We start from the raw sequence: 16,647 nt of genomic DNA, 5'->3' as shown, positions 1-16,647 counted from the left end.
GCGATGAAGGCCACGTGCACGCATGGGTGAAGTGTATGCGTGACAAGCGCCAAAAACAATGATGACGCGCATGCATGGGGAAGGCATACGTGTGACAAGTGCTAAAAGTAGTATCGACGCGCAAGCGTGGGCGACGCGTATGCGCAAGTGCACAAGCGTTAGCGCTAAGGGGAAATGCTACGTGAGCTTGTGAGCAAAATTTTTGGTAGCGTTAACAACGTTAACGTTACCCTCACTCAAACCAAGTCACTTTTGCTCAATCAAATTCATTCCAAGTCCACTCTAACATCAAGCAAGCAAGCCACAATTGTCAACCAATCAAGACCACAAGAATCATCTAGAATTAGCTCATTTTCATTTTATTGTAATTTGTTTTCAATTTCATTTGAATTTGTAATTTAGGCTAGCTTATAAATAGGCTTTAATTCATGATAGAGAGGGACTCTTGGCTGGAAACACATTTTGGAGTGGTCTTCAGACCCTCTCTCCACATTTCTCTTCTTTTTCACTTTCTTACTTTGTAAATATTTTAGTTATAAATTACTAACTCTTTCCATTGGGAAAGAGAGCTCTATTGCAATTCAAATAGGTTGATTTATTTTCATTCTTCATCTTCAATTATTCTTTTATTGTTGCTTTAGAGAGAGTTTTTGTGCTTCATAGATCCAATTACTATCGAGAGAGAAATTGGATCTACTTGAATTTCATGATGAACTTGAGAAAGGAGTCATGAAATTTAGTTTGAAACTTTTCTCTCCTAATCCTCTTGATCAATACATTCTTAGTTGGTATGTGATATGTAACCTCTTTGAATTAAGGTCTTGAGGGTTGTGTGGCCTTCACTGATCCACCCGACCTCTTGAAGAGGTCAGATTCGACATGAGCTGGCAGATGACACTTATTCAAATAAGTAACTGCCTGCTTAAATCTCTCACCCACTTCTGGAAGAGATATCTGAACAACCCTAAGATAAAGGGACAGTTATCCACTATCAGAAGTGGAACTACTTCAACGCTGGTTATTGGTTCATCACCTATAAATACATTAACACACTCAGGTAAAACTAAGTTTCAATATACTCAAACCTATTTAATCCCTTGCTAACTTAGGCATCGGAGTATCTTTGCAGATATTATCCCTCTCCCCCGGCCATTCTTTCACATACACAATTCGGACGACGGTTTCCAAATATAAAGTAAGTGGGAGACCACTTTCCTATAACGTTTGGGCCTCTCATTTAAACCCAACCATCTAGTTCTAGATAAGCTTCAGATATATATATATTTAAAAAATACATTTAAATATGTAATGTTACTTACAATTTCATTTAAAAAAGTTATAGAAATTGTCTAGTAGTGAGGATTTGAGTAGTAAACACTACAAGAACATTTACGGTTAGTCAGTTATCGATAACTTCAGCATTACTAATCACTTCTACTAAAAACTTACATAAAATTAAACTTTTATTATAAGCTCCTATGTATAGTAATATTGTTTGTAAGAATATATCTTGGGGGAAAATAACGTAAAACTAAAAAGAGAAAATTACTTATCTTGCTAGAATGATCAAAGAAGTCGCATCATTCTTATAAATTATTAAATTATCACAAATTTTCCTGCCTCCCAACATATTCCCCTACGATTACGAATGGATATAGAATAGATTATTAGATATATATTTTCTTACTCTCTCCATTATTAATGCTAATTTTGCATAAATTTGTGATCATTTTCATAGGTGGGTGATATTATCACGTCAAAGATACCGAAAGAAATTAAAGTGTAGATGTGGTTCCAGTTGATAACTCGCACGAAAGGAAAGAAGTTTAGCAGGATTTGGAGAAGCCTAAATTCTCGGGATCTAAGGTAATATATAACAAAAATATTATTTCTACGATAAAAATTAATATATTTATGTATATAAAAATATATATAATTTAATTTATTTTTTATTATTATTTTATATTTTAATATTATATATATTAATAACTAATTTTAATGATTGAATTTAGCGTACACTTAATAACAATCATTTACGAACTCTACTATTCGCATGATAGAGATTTTAAAGATTTTAGTCAACTCTCCAAAACATTATAAATCTTATAATTTTAAGTTCCTCCAAAGTATAGGGCTTTTATTAGTTTTTAATTTGATTAACATCTTTATTTTAGTAATTCTTGTAATAATATGTAATAATATTACAATATGTAATAATTTCAACAAATTATTTTGATAAATAATTAAATAGTAACGTAATCTAAAAGCTTCTCAATCTTAGCTGCTTCTCTTTATTTACAGTATTCTTAAAATATGTCTGTAAGACATATATTACTGTTAGTAAGACCCTAAAATGAATAGTAAATAGTTTAATTACGTGTTGGATAGAGGATTAAAGAAAAAAAAAAAACTCACATGGAAGAAATTCGTGAATTCCCGATAGTGATGCATTTTTGTTGGTTTACTCATTTCGAAACCAATAAAAACGTGATAGCGTATTAAGCTACTAATTACTTGAGATTAAGAGTGTTTGACTAAAGTGAAAGAAACACATATAATGGCGTTGGTGTGAAGCTACGTGGCCAGATATTATTATTTGTTTAAACTTGTACGCTTTGTGTCAGAATTTTCAAAATGTTAGGTTCAGCAGTTCAGGTGCGATTTTCCGTTTGGACTATTTGCCGAAGATACTAAAATCTGGCGCTACATGAGGAATTGAGGATCTAATACCATGGAGTAACTGCATACTTTGTCTTAATGATTAATTATTTTATAGTTGTCTAATAATTCCAGATTTTTTTGGGTGCACTGAATGTTGGTATATTAATATGAGAAGATAACAAAATTTTATATTTGTGTAGTGGTTTCAAAGCACGATTAGATCGTTTTTTTAGAGAGATATTTGTCTTCACACTTAGTTAGTATAAGGTTGATGACAATGCTCTTCTAGAATACAATGAAACTTAAGAATTTCTTAATTAGCAATAGTAAAAAATTATCAACTCTCTTGAATAAAGAAAATTTTTTAATAGTTAATTAAAATATACACTTAGTACTTCACATTCTGAAATAGTGGACAAAAACTTATTTATACATATTGTACGTAACAATTATGATTAGTTACGTATACAAATGGTTGTCTTTTCTATTGTCAATAGATACAATATTTTGAACCTACACAATTCTTAAAGAGTTGTGTCCTTCTAGCCAATAGACACAATATTTTAAATATATACAATCCTTAAAAAGTTGTGTCTCTTCAACTAAATGGTATTAAACGGTTAGTGACCGTTTATTAATATTAATAATAATATTAACAATAATATCAATAATATTAATAATATTAATTAATCAAATTTATAAATACTTTTCACTGAACAACTACCAAAATAACCATTATATTACGCATACATTAAAATTAATTATTAATATAAATATATAATAAAATTTAAATATATATTAAAAATAAATTAAACTACATATTACAATAGTGGTGATACATAAAGATAAGAACAAATATCAAACAAGACAAGCATGAAATCAAATGACCTGAACAACAATATTTGGTGGACATATTGGTGTCAAGAATGAACTTTAAGAATATGATATAATGTATTACTTACTTCATTATTAAAGTGATACATCCAGGTGGTTGGGTTATGTGCATTAAATGGTTATTGTGGAGTAGGTATCTTAATCATAATTATCAGAATCGGATCGGACCGATCAGTACGATCGAAAAACTAGTAAACTAGTGACTTGGCTGGTTTAGTTAGTGAGTTAAACTGAACATGCAATTGAATCGGCCAATAGTGGTTAAATCTATTAAAAATTGACCGGTTCGAATTCCAGACCGCATCAAACCTGCGCGGATCCACGGTACACATACGCACCGTTGAACCACAGTAAGAGCTCCCTTTCACATCAATTTCCAAAAACGCAGCCCCTTGCCGCTATGCCATCAAGCATCTTCATAATTCTTATGACAAAAATTAAATATATAATAATCATAAATGAATTTTTATTTTTTTATCCTTTTAAACATGAATTGACATGGATACCAAACAAATAACAATAGCTAATATACAAACATATTATTGATATTGATTGTGTTATATTTTGTTTTCTCTCGTTCATTTAAATTGAGAAAATATTTTATACTAGTGACTAATTTATTAACTATTTTTGCACCATAAATATTATCTAAGAATTGATATTTGATTAATGATTAATATATTTTTTGAAAACATGCATTTAAATTTTTTTATTTTTATTTTTATAATTTTATATTTTTATTTAATTATGACACGGGTCAACTGGGTAAATCAGTAACCCACTGGTTGAACCAGTAACCCAATGACCCAGTCATATGACCGAGTCAATTATCGGTTCGGTTTTGATAACTATGATCTTAATAGTAAAATGGTGATTTATTACATGATAGCATTAAGATAAATTGCAATAGGAGAATGTATACTTGTGGTAGATTATTTTAAAAATCATCGAGAACGTTCTCTCTAAAATGCTGAAGGAGAGCAATTAATTTCTGTATGATGTCTTGTTTAAATTTCTCCGCTTGGGTTGAGTGTGTAACAACCAATAAAAAAAATTAAATAACGTATATATTTATATATAAGGTGATTTCTTCCAAACCCATGCTAATTTTGTGGGTAAATTACCCTTGCATATGTGTCATCATCTGAGCCATTGATCAAAAAAATTTTCAACCTTTCATTAATGCATTCATTGGTTATAGCAAAAGCCTTTAATGAACATATACCATAACAAATACTACATTAATTATTGTATACATATACTGTATAGTGTATTAGGGAACATTTGCAATTATAATTTGTAATCTCTAACTTGTTTTTCAGTTTAAAAAATACCCTCCATCTCTTCCTAAAATTCAACATGCATGTCTCAGAACTTGGAAAACGCATAGAACCCACTACCCATGGTTTTTTCTCCTTCGTTCTATACCCACTACCCAACCCTGAAAGTTGTTATTCTAGAACCCACTACCCAACCCCGTTTGATTTTTTCACCTTCGTTCTATACCCAGTGTCCATTTAGCAAGAATGATCTCGTTCGAGTAACAGGTTTCGGAACTGGTGCTTTGGTTCCGTCGGATTGGGGTCGACGTCAACTGAGGAGAGGGCAAACGCTAAACTGATGTGGTTCCGGTAGAGAAATTTGTAGCTGAACTTCTGCTTGATCTGAAACTATGGCTGCTTGAAGCTGGTTTACCAACATTCATTTTTCGGCTGGCTTCGAATTAGGTGCGTCCAATTCGGCAAGGTCACCTCCCTCCGAGAGTGCATTTTTTATCCGTTCAAGCTCAAACTTTGGTTGTCATCAAGGTATGTTCGATTAAGTTTTTTTGTTAATCCAGATTAGTTTAATTTGGATGATAGTCTATGCCTTTTAAACGGTTCACTGTTTAGGGTATTGGGTTGCTATTCTGGAATTTGAAAATTAAGTAACATTATCCAGTTCTATGCTGTGGCTAGGTTTGGGGAATTGAAATTAAAACCTTATACTGGGGTCGAAAACAATTGGGTTAGTTTAATTGGTTTTGGTTCATTTAATTTTACATGCAGCTTAGTTTAGCTTCCCGTAGTTGCTGCTTTTGGATCTGTTTATTGACATTTTTGGGTAAAATTATGGTAGGGGTTAAATTATGTCCATAAACGAGGATGATGTGAAGAATGATTTTGATAATGATTTGGGTGATGATTTCTATTATCAATCGAATGCAGAAGATGATGCTGAAGACGACGATGTGGATTCGCTGGATTCTACTAGCAAGAGTGAAGAAGTCTGTGGTGTAAAAAGAATAGCAGATTTAATGGTGGAGGATATTTAGAACCTGGAGTTTAGGACAGGGATGAGGCTTGCCAATTTTATAACGCTTATTCTTGTTGGCATGGATTTGTAATGAGGAAGGACGACGTGGTTAGGGATAATCAAGGTAGAATCATTAGCAGGCAACTTGTTTGCAACAAAGAGGGGTGGAGGAATATGAGGTATCTTGATCTAGATGATAGATCAAGGGAGGCAAGGTCACTAACGCGAACCAAGTGTCCAGCTCAGCTTAGGGTAAAGCTTGACTATGGCTACGGTATATGGAAGGTATCATGTTTTGTGGAATCTCACAACCACGATCTGACGCCACCCCCAATTTGCGCATCTGGTTCCGGCCAATCGTCGTCTCACTGTCACTGATAAAGTCCAAGTGGAAAATCTTCATAATTTTGGTGTCAAGACCTGCCATATTATGGGGTATATTGCGTTCTAGAAGGGTGGATATCATCATGCTGGCTTCACACGCAAAGATTTGTACAACCACATTGATCGTTATCGTCGGTCGAAAGTTAAAAACGGGGATGTCAATGCGGCAATAAACTATTTGATTGGCAAGTCAAACAACGATCCGCTGTTCTTTGGAAAGTATACGTTCACTAGTGACAAAAGGCTCGAGCATATTTTTTGGGCAGATGGGCAGTCAATTATCAACTATCACTGCTTTGGAGATATTGTTGCCTTTGATTCAACCTACAAGAAGAATAAATACAACAAGCCTTTGGTCATTTTCTCCGGATGCAATCATCACGGGCAGACTGTTATCTTCGGCTCCGGCCTACTATCTGACGAAACCACAGAGATGTATAAGTGGTTGTTGGAAACTTTTGTTAAAGCGATGGGTGGGAAAAGTCCTAAAGCTGTAATAACTGACGGAGACCTTGCCATGCGAGATGCAATCAAGAATGTTCTTCCTGATGCGACCCATCGGTTATGCGGATGGCATCTGCAAAGAAATTCATGTGAAAATATAAAGAATCCTAATTTCCTGCGCGATTTTAAATGTCTTATATACGACAACAATGACCAGAGAGACTTTGATCGGAGATGGGCAGCCATTTTGGATAAGCACAACCTTGTTGGGAGTACCTGGATGGAAAAGACGTACGAAACTCGTGCGATGTGGTCCCATTGTTTCCTCCAGGATAAGTTTTTCGGTTACATAAGGACGACATCACAGTGCGAAGGTATAAATTCTCTCATCAGATTTTATGTTAATCGCAAGAACACCCTCATTGACTTCATGCATAACCTGGATAGGGCCTTAAAGGAGTATAGAAACAACGAATTAATAGCTGACTTTAAGTCTCAATTCTCAGAGCCAGTGATAATTACCTTGTTGGAGGTATATGAAAGATCTGCATCATGTTATTTCACGTGAAACATTTTCAAGGAAATTCGTAATGAGATTCAGAGGGCAAGGGCTTTGAATATCAAGGTACTAAGCATAACCTTGGACAAGGTCGAGTTCAGTGTGACTGCTCTCGGAGACCCGGCCAAAGATCGACAAGTGGAAGTCGATAGAGGTAAGAATTTGTTCTCGTGCTCGTGCAAGCTGTTTGAATCACGTGGTATTCTGTGTAGTCATGTCTTCTGTGCCATGAAGTTCGAAAACATACTTGAGTTTCCAGATTCGTTGATCTACAAAAGGTGGACAAAGAATACAAAGAATGAATTTATTAGCACAGAAATGCCTGTGAATGATGACATCGAAAGGGTCTTAAAGTTTCGAGTTGGTGCATTGGCATCGAATTGCAACAAGCTGTGTGATATTGCTTGTAAGGATCTTGCAGACTTTGATGAAGTCCAGTCTGAACTTGTCAATTTAGTTACCGCCTGCAGTCACGCAAACAAGGCAAGTCAACTCCTAATGTTAACGTGGAAGGCATCAACGATCCCTTTATTGTCAAAAGCAAAGGAGCCCCTTCCAAGAGGTCTTCTTGGAGGAAGAAGAGAGCATGCTCTAATTGCCACAAGTACGGTCATTACTACAAGCGCTGTCTAGATATGATGTAGCATAGTGTGGAAGGTAACCCTCGCGATCGATCAGACGACAATGCATCAGCCAAGGACTCAGGTTTTAGTCCAGAAAGGTTTGCTAATTCTTCGAGGTCGATCTTAGTTAAGTCCAAACACCACTCAGGACCTAAGACCAAGGTACGATTTGTTTATTCTAACTAGGCTCCTGCTGTGAAAATCTTTTTCTGTGTGTATCCCTTTAAAAACCATTAAACTATGTGAATGTTCCTCTATTTGCGCAGCCTTTTAAAAAGGGTAGAACAAGGAATTTTACGGCGATGGGTATGAGGAACCGGAAGGGTAAAGACAACACTTTTGATGAGGTAATTTTTTTTAATCTAAACCTCTAATTTCTGTGTCATGAACTGGGTAAATTAATGAAGATCTCGTTCTTCTTGTTTAAAAAAAATTATAAAACAGCGGAGCCTCCATGAAAGCAGTGAATCCATTGACGTCGCGTCCATGAATGGTTTTTTCAATAAAAATCTCTACTTGTTAACACAGGTGTGATGTGTAAAACTCCTCTTAACCACTTTGCGATGAATGACCATTATGGTTTTATGCATGATTATGGTTTCTGATTGGAGATTATGATGTCATAAGACGGTAAAGGAGTCACAGCAGGACAAGAGACATTCATTCACAAACTATGAATGCGTTAATGATGTCATTGATGAGAAATGTGACACACCACATGTGCAGATCGATGTCTGAGATTCGTTACCATCGTCACTGCCTTGTGGCAAAAAACAAGGATCGTACATGGTATTTTTCGCGTCGATGCATAGGACACTTTGACCATTTGAAGGAATTAGTCTTCTGAATTTAGTGCAATGCAAATATAATTGGTTCTAAAAGCATGATCTATCCTGATTTACTGACCGCAATGTATTTGTCATTGCTTGGTATTGAGGAGTTTTAATTTGTAGTTATTTACGTTAAATGTGAATATGTCCATTAGGATGATAATTATGTTCAATAATATGTATGTGATTTGCTTACATTGTTGTATTCTCGTTGCAGTTAATTGTGGTTGACTTTTGGGTAAGGAGTTGCTACCATTGTGATTATGCAATTCAGTTGATCAATTAGAGTTGTGTAAATTGATTTTTTTCCTACTTAGTCCATTATGATGACAATCATGTTCAATAATATGCATGTGTTTTGCTTACATTGCTGTATTTTAGTTGTAGTTAATTGTGGTTGCATTTGGGGTAAGGACTTCCTACCATTGTGGTTATGCAATACAGTTGATAAATTAGAGCTGTGTTAATGGATTTTTTTCCCTTCTTAGTGCATTTGATTTACCAACCAAATTATTAGATTGAATGGCTTGTAGTCTCCAAGGTTGAATTGTTCATCGATGGTTGCAAATCTCTTTTGTTACTGAGGTTGTGAATCTATTTTATTATTATGGATTTTCTATATTCATTGGAAATTTTTTTAAGGGGAAATGGCACCCTGTATATGAAAGCAGTTTCAAATATATATGTGTCATGAATCTATTATATATGAAGCAGAAAATCGTAAACACAAACACATATTCGCGCATATCATAGTTTCGATTATTAGGAACAATAACATTTTGAAGTTGTTAGTCTTACATATTAACAGAATTTAACATTAGGAACAATAAATATTTGAAACCCTGCAGACATTTCCTTTAAGTTGAACAATAGCGAATCTTTCTATGTTATCAGCTATTTGACTACAGCATGACTTTGATAGGCAGGGTTTTGCTTCCTGGGATTTCTGCCTGAATATTTTTAAAATGTTTTCATCTGGCATCCGTAACATTGTAGACTATTATGACCTGATATTAAAAATTAATTAACAACGACTATAAGAAAAGTATATGTGAAGACAGTTCAAGAAAGCAAAGACTGCAACATTATAATTACTTGATTCATACAGCCATTTGAACATGCAACTCAACCATGTAGTCAACCAAAACCGTCAGTCGCCTCTTGCAAAAAAAATTAAAGATGTGATCAATTTTTCTAACGCATAGGAATCTCATTAAGCAGTTATAGAAGCATCCGATATAGTGCATTTACAATGACAGTACAACAACAACCTAGTGTTTAAATTTATATTAAGCATATGAAGGTCATTAAGGAATTATAGAAGCAACATATATAGTTAATTCACGGGGACACTACAACAACAAGCTTGTGTTATTAATTGTTTCGGGTCGGTTTTGCCTAATTCATTCTTTCTTATTGTATTGTCTTAAACAGAAACTGTGAAGGTCTACGAAAACCGATGGGCTTGGAAGTTCCAACGGGGATGGAATGAATGTAAAATATAGCAAGAAAGAAGATGATAGTGTGTGTTTGAATGCACTCTGAAACGGACTTGTTGAGTTATTCGAATAAAAGCATGTGTAATTCGTGATTCTTGAATACAAAGGAGAATATAGATTTAAGTTCGTGGTGATCTGTTTGAGTACCTCGGAGATAGAATACTCAAGTTTGAGAAGTTTCCATAATGCTCACCTCATATGAATCGAAAAATTATTTCCCACATGGTCATGATCGTCACCATGGAAATTGGTCAAACTCGAATATTCAATCTCCGATTCACTCGAACGCCTCACTAAGATCCTAAACATAGATTCTCCTTCATATCCAACAACCACGAAATACCCAAGCTTTAATTCCAATAACTAAATAACTCTGGACCAGCATTCACACAACCAAATACTACCATCTCCCTCCTTCCCTATGTTACGTTTATCCCATAGAAGACGATTGAAAATTCATTTGTCTAACAATTTTTTTATCCAACATGTATTCATCCGGCTCCTCCTCATGAATGTAGCTGAGAATGTGTTAGAATAATTACCAGTAACACATTATGTGTTAATTAATATTAAGCTACTAGCAGTATAACAAAATCAGTTTCTATTTTTTAATTTGTAACAAAGGTCATGGACAACCGTTAACTCCGATATTGTTGGAACTACCAACCGAAAATAAAATAAAAGGAAAACGGAGCATGAAAGAAGATATCAATGTTTGGCTGAATGAAAGTTGGCACAGAATTGATGAGTTGCTAAGACTAAAGCATGAATATTTTGTAGTTTCTAAGCGTAGTAGTTAATCCAAATTCAAATTCATAGTGATTCGTTTGAGTAAATGGTTTCGTGCCTCTGGTTTATGGTCTGGCGATTTCCGGTTCAATGCGTACGGTTCAATGTGTACAGTTTAGTGACTAGGTCTTAGAGTGAATGGTTTCGTGCCTATGGTTTATGGTTTGGCAGTTTTCGGTTCAATATATACGGTTTAGGGTTCACGATTTGGTCGCTAGGTCTTATAGTGAATGGTTTTGTGCGTATGATTTATGGTTTGGCGGTTTTCGGTTCAATGCGTATGGTTCGTACGGTTTAGTGACAAGGTCTTAGAGTGAATGGTTTCGTGCCTATGATTTATGGTTTGGCAGTTTCTGGTTCAATGTGTACGGTTTAGGGTTCACGGTTTGGTCGCTAGGTCTTATAGTGAATGGTTTTGTGCGTATGGGTTATGGTTTGACAGTTTTCGGTTCAATATGTATGGTTTAATGTGTACAGTTTAGTGACTAGGTCTTAGAGTGAATGGTTTCGTGCCTATGGTTTATGGTTTGGCGGTTTCCGGTTCAATGTGTATGGTTTAGGGTTAACGGTTTGGTCGCTAGGTCTTAGAGTGAATGGTTTCGTTTGAATGGTTTATGGTTTGGCGGTTTCCGGTTCAATGTGTACGGTTTAGTGACTAGGTTTTAGAGTGAACGGTTTCGTGCCTATGGTTTACGGTTTGGCGGTTTCCGGTTTAATGTGTACGGTTTAGGGTTAACGGTTTGGTTGCTAGGTCTTATAGTGAATGGTATCGTGCGTATGGTTTATGGTTTGGCGATTTTCGGTTCAATGCGTACGGTTCAATATGTACGATTTAGTGACAAGGTCTTAGAGTGAATGGTTTCGTGCCTATGGTTTATGGTTTGGCGGTTTCCAGTTCAATGTGTACGGTTTAGGGTTCACGGTTTGGTCGCTAGGTCTTATAGTGAATGGTTTTGTGCGTATGGTTTATGGTTTGGCGGTTTCCGATTCAATACGTACGGTTCAATGTGTACGGTTTAGTGACTAGGTCTTAGAGTGAATGGTTTCATGCGTATGGTTTATAGTTTGGCGGTTTTCGGTTCAATGTGTACGGTTTAGGGTTCACGGTTTGGCCTCTAGGTCTTATAGTGAATGGTTTTGTGCGTATGGTTTATGGTTTGGCGGTTTTCGGTTCAATATGTACGCTTCAATGTGTACGGTTTAGTGACTAGGTCTTAGAGTGAATGGTTTCGTGCCTATGGTTTATGGTTTGGCAATTTTCGGTTCAATGTGTACGGTTTATGCTTCACGGTTTGGTTGTTAGGTCTTATAGTGAATGGTTTTATGCGTATGGTTTATGGTTTGCCGGTTTCCGGTTCAATACATACGGTTCAATGTGTACAGTTTAGTGACTAGGTCTTAGAGTGAATGGTTTCGTGCCTATGGTTTATAGTTTGGCGGTTTCCGGTTCAATGTGTACAGTTTAGGGTTCACAGTTTGGTCACTAGGTCTTATAGTGAATGGTTTTGTGCGTATGGTTTATGGCTTGGCGGTTTCTGGTTCAATGCGTACGGTTCAATATGTACGGTTTCGTGACAAGGTCTTAGAGTGAATGGTTTCGTGCCTATGGTTTATGGTTTGGCGGTTTTCGGTTCAATGTGTAGGGTTTAGGGTTCACAGTTTGGTCGCTAGGTCTTATAGTGAATGGTTTTGTGCGTATGGTTTATGGTTTGGCGGTTTTCGGCTCAACGCGTGCGGTTCAATGTGTACGGTTTAGTGACTATGTCTTAGAGTGAATGGTTTCGTGCCTATGGTTTATGGTTTGGCGGTTTTCGGTTCAATGTGTACGATTTAGGGTTCACGGTTTGGTTGCTAGGTGGTGAACGAAATTGTGATCATCAACAATGGCTCCAAAGACTTGGTGCTCTCAAACATAAATCACACTTTGTCACAACTCCGCACAACTAACCAGCAAGTGTACTGGGTCGTCCAAGTAATGCCTTACGTGAGTAAGGGTCGATCCCCCAGAGATTGTTGGTATGAAGCAAGCTATGGTCACTTTGTAAATCTCAGTCAGGCGGATTCAAATTGATAGTGGTTTTCGAAAAATATAAAGAGATACTTAATTAAATAATAAAGGATAGAAATACTTATGTAAATTAATGGTGGGAATTTCAGACAAGCGCATGGAGATGCTTGTCCCTGTTGGATCTCTGCTTTCCTACTGCCTTCCTTCAATCCTTCTTACTCCTTTCCATGGCAAGCTGTATGTAGGGCATCACCGTTGTCAATGGCTACATCCCATCCTCTCAGTGAAAATGGTCCAAATGCTATGTCACAGCACAGTTAATCATCTGTCGGTTCTCGATCATGTTGGAATAGAATCCCTTAATTCTTTTGTGTTTGTCATCACGCCCAGCAATCGCGAGTTTGAAGCTCGTCACAGTCATTCAATTCCGGAATCCTACTCGGAATACCACAGACAAGGTTAGACTTTCCGTATTCCCATGAATGCCGCTATCAATTCTAGCTTATACCACAAAGATTCTGATTAAGGAATCCAAGAGATATGCGCCCGGTCTAAGGTAGAATGATCATGAACCTAATAAAACATAAAAGAACAATAAAATAAAATAAAATAAGATAAAAATTGGGTTGCCTCCCGATAAGCGCTTCTTTAATGTCAATAGCTTGATAGTGGGCTCTCATGGTGCCTCACAGGTGATCAGGTCAATGTTGTATAGTCCCAACACCAAACTTAGAGTTTGGTTGTGGGGATTCAACACCAAACTTAGAGTTTGGTTGTGGGGATTCAACACCAAACTTAGAGTTTGATTGTGGGGGCTATGTTTGACTCTGCACTGAGAGAAGCTCTGCATGCTTACTCTCCCTTATTAAAGAAGGATAGCCATGTGCCTTAAACATAAGGTAGTCCCCATTCAATTGAAGGACTAATTCTTCTCTGTGAACATCTATCACAGCTTCTGCTGTGGCTAGGAAAGGTCTTCCAAGGATGATGCATTCATCCTCCTCCTTCCTAGTGTCTAAGTTTATGAAATCAGCAGGGATGTAGAGGCCTTTAACCTTTACCAACACATCCTCTACTAATCCATAAGCTTGTCTTACTGACTTGTCTGCCAATTGTAATGAGAATAAGGTAGGCTGTACCTCAATGATCCCCAGCTTCTCCATTACAGAGAGTGGCATAAGATTTATGCCTGACCCTAGGTCACACAGAGCTTTTTCAAAGGTCATGGTGCCTATGGTACAAGGTATTAAGAATTTTCCAGGATCTTGTTTCTTTTGAGGTAAAGTTTGCTGAACCCATGTATCTAGTTCACCAATGAGCAAGGGAGGTTCATCTTCCCAAGTCTTATTACCAAATAACTTGGCATTCAGCTTCATGATGGCTCCTAGATATTGAGCAACTTGCTCTCCAGTTACATCTTCATCCTCTTCAGAGGAAGAATAACCTTCAGAGCTCATGAATGGCAGAAGAAGATTTAATGGAATCTCTATGGTCTCTATATGAGCCTCAGATTCCTTTGGATCCTCAATAGGGAACTCCTTCTTGCTTGAGAGACGTCCCATGAGATCTTCCTCATTGGGATTCGTGTCCTTTCCCTCCTCCTCGCATTCGACCATATTGATTATATCAATGGCCTTGCACTCTCTTTTTGGATTCTCTTCAGTATTGCTTGGGAGAGTAGTAGGAGGGGTTTCAGTGATTTTCTTACTCAGCTGTCCCACTTGTGCCTCCAAATTTCTGATGGAGGACCTTGTTTCATTCATGAAACTTAAAGTGGCCTTAGACAGATCAGAGACTAAGTTTGCTAAGTTAGAGGTATTCTGTTCATAATTCTCTGTCTGTTGCTGAGAAGATGATGGATAAGACTTGATATTGCTGAGCCTATTTCTTCCACCATTATTAAAGCCTTGTTGAGGCTTTTGTTGATCCTTCCATGAGAAATTCGGATGATTTCTCCATGATGAATTATAGATGTTTCCATAAGGTTCACCCATGTAATTTACCTCTGCCATTGCAGGGTTTTCAGGATCATAAGCTTCTTCTTCAGAAGATGCCTCTTTAGTACTGTTGGATGCATTTTGCCATCCATTCAGACTTTGAGAAATCATGTTGACTTGCTGAGTCAACACTTTGTTTTGAGCCAATATGGCATTCAGAGCATCAATTTCAAGAACTCCCTTCCTCTGAGGCGTCCCATTATTCACGGAATTCCTCTCAGAAGTGTACATGAACTGGTTATTTGCAACCATGTCAATAAGTTCTTGAGCTTCTGCAGGCGTTTTCTTTAGGTGAATGGATCCACCTGCAGAGTGGTCCAATGACATCTTGAAAAACTCAGATAGACCATAATAGAATATATCTAATATGGTCCACGCTGAAAACATGTCAGAAGGACACTTTTTGGTCATCTGCTTGTATCTTTCCCAAGCTTCATAGAGGGATTCACCATCTTTTTGCTTGAAGGTCTGAACATCCACTCTAAGCTTGCTCAGCTTTTGAGGAGGAAAGAATTTATCCAAGAAGGCCGTGACCAGCTTATCCCAGGAGTCCAGGCTATCCTTAGGTTGTGAGTCCAACCATGTTCTAGCTCTGTCTCTTACATCAAAAGGGAAAAGCATGAACCTGTAGACTTCAGGATCTACTCCATTCATCTTAACAGTCTCACAAATCTGCAAGAACTCAGTTAAAAACTGGCAAGGATCTTCAGATGGAAGTATATGAAACTTGCAGTTCTGTTGCATTAGAGCAACTAATTGAGGTTTCAGCTCAAAATTGTTTGCTCCAATGGCAAGAATTGAGATGCTTCTTCCATCAAACTTGGACGTGGATTTAGTAAAATCACCAAGCATCCCCCTTGCATTATTGTTGTTGGGTTCGGCTGCCATCTTCTTCTCTTGTTTGAAAATTTCAGAAAGGTTGCCTCTGGATTGTTGTAATTTAGCTTCTCTTAGTTTCCTCTTCAGAGTCCTTTCAGGTTCAGGGTCAGCTTCAACAAGAATGCCTTTTTCCTTGTTCCTGCTCATATGAAAGAGAAGAGAACAAGAAAAGAAGAGAAGAGGAATCTATGTCACAGTAAAGAGGTTCCTTATTGTTAGTAGAAGAATATAGGGAATAAAGAAAGGAGAATCCAAACAGAAGGGTGAGGATAGGGGTAGTGATTTGAGATGAAGAGAGGTGAAGAGAAGTGTTAGTAAATTAAATGAATAAATAGAGGAAGATGAGAGAAAGAGAATTCGAAAATTAATTTTGAAAAGGAGTTAATGATTTTCGAAAATTAAAGGTGAGATAGAATTAAAATTAAAATTTAAAACAATTAGTTAATTTAAAAAGAATTTTGAAAAAGGGATGAGATATTTTCGAAAATTAGAGAGGAAAAGGTAGTTAGGTGGTTTTGAAAAAGATAAGAAACAAACAAAATGTTAATTAGTTAGTTGAAAAAGATTTGAAAATCAAATTTGAAAAGATAAGAAGATAAGAAGTTAGAAAAGATATTTTAAAATCAAATTTTTGAAAAAGATATGATATAAAAGATAGGATAAGATAGATTTAATTTTTAAAGTTAAAATTAATTACTTAACTAACAAGAAACTAAAAGATATGATTCTAGAATTTAAAGATTGAACCTTTCTTAACAAGAAAGTAACAAACTTCAAATTTTTTA

General features: G+C 36.3%; 1 protein-coding gene and 1 non-coding gene across 2 annotated transcripts; both read left to right on the top strand.

Moving 5' to 3' along the window:
• Positions 1-5,940: 5,940 nt before the first annotated feature.
• Positions 5,941-8,976, top strand: LOC112805868 (protein FAR1-RELATED SEQUENCE 5-like). Its single transcript, XM_025848191.1, has 6 exons — positions 5,941-6,135; positions 6,302-7,210; positions 7,259-7,720; positions 7,882-8,022; positions 8,127-8,207; positions 8,908-8,976. The coding sequence occupies exons 1-6, from the start codon at positions 5,941-5,943 to the stop codon at positions 8,974-8,976; spliced, it is 1,857 nt and encodes a 618-aa protein (XP_025703976.1).
• Positions 8,977-15,368: 6,392 nt separating this feature from the next.
• LOC112700487 (small nucleolar RNA R71) lies at positions 15,369-15,472 on the top strand. The gene has a single exon (XR_003153396.1). It is a non-coding gene; the product is annotated as a small nucleolar RNA R71 (small nucleolar RNA).
• The last annotated feature ends 1,175 nt before the right edge of the window (positions 15,473-16,647 follow it).

Source organism: Arachis hypogaea, chromosome 6 (assembly GCF_003086295.3).
Source record: "Arachis hypogaea cultivar Tifrunner chromosome 6, arahy.Tifrunner.gnm2.J5K5, whole genome shotgun sequence".
Lineage (NCBI taxonomy): Eukaryota > Viridiplantae > Streptophyta > Magnoliopsida > Fabales > Fabaceae > Arachis > Arachis hypogaea.
This window is presented reverse-complemented; position numbering and strand designations above follow the sequence as displayed.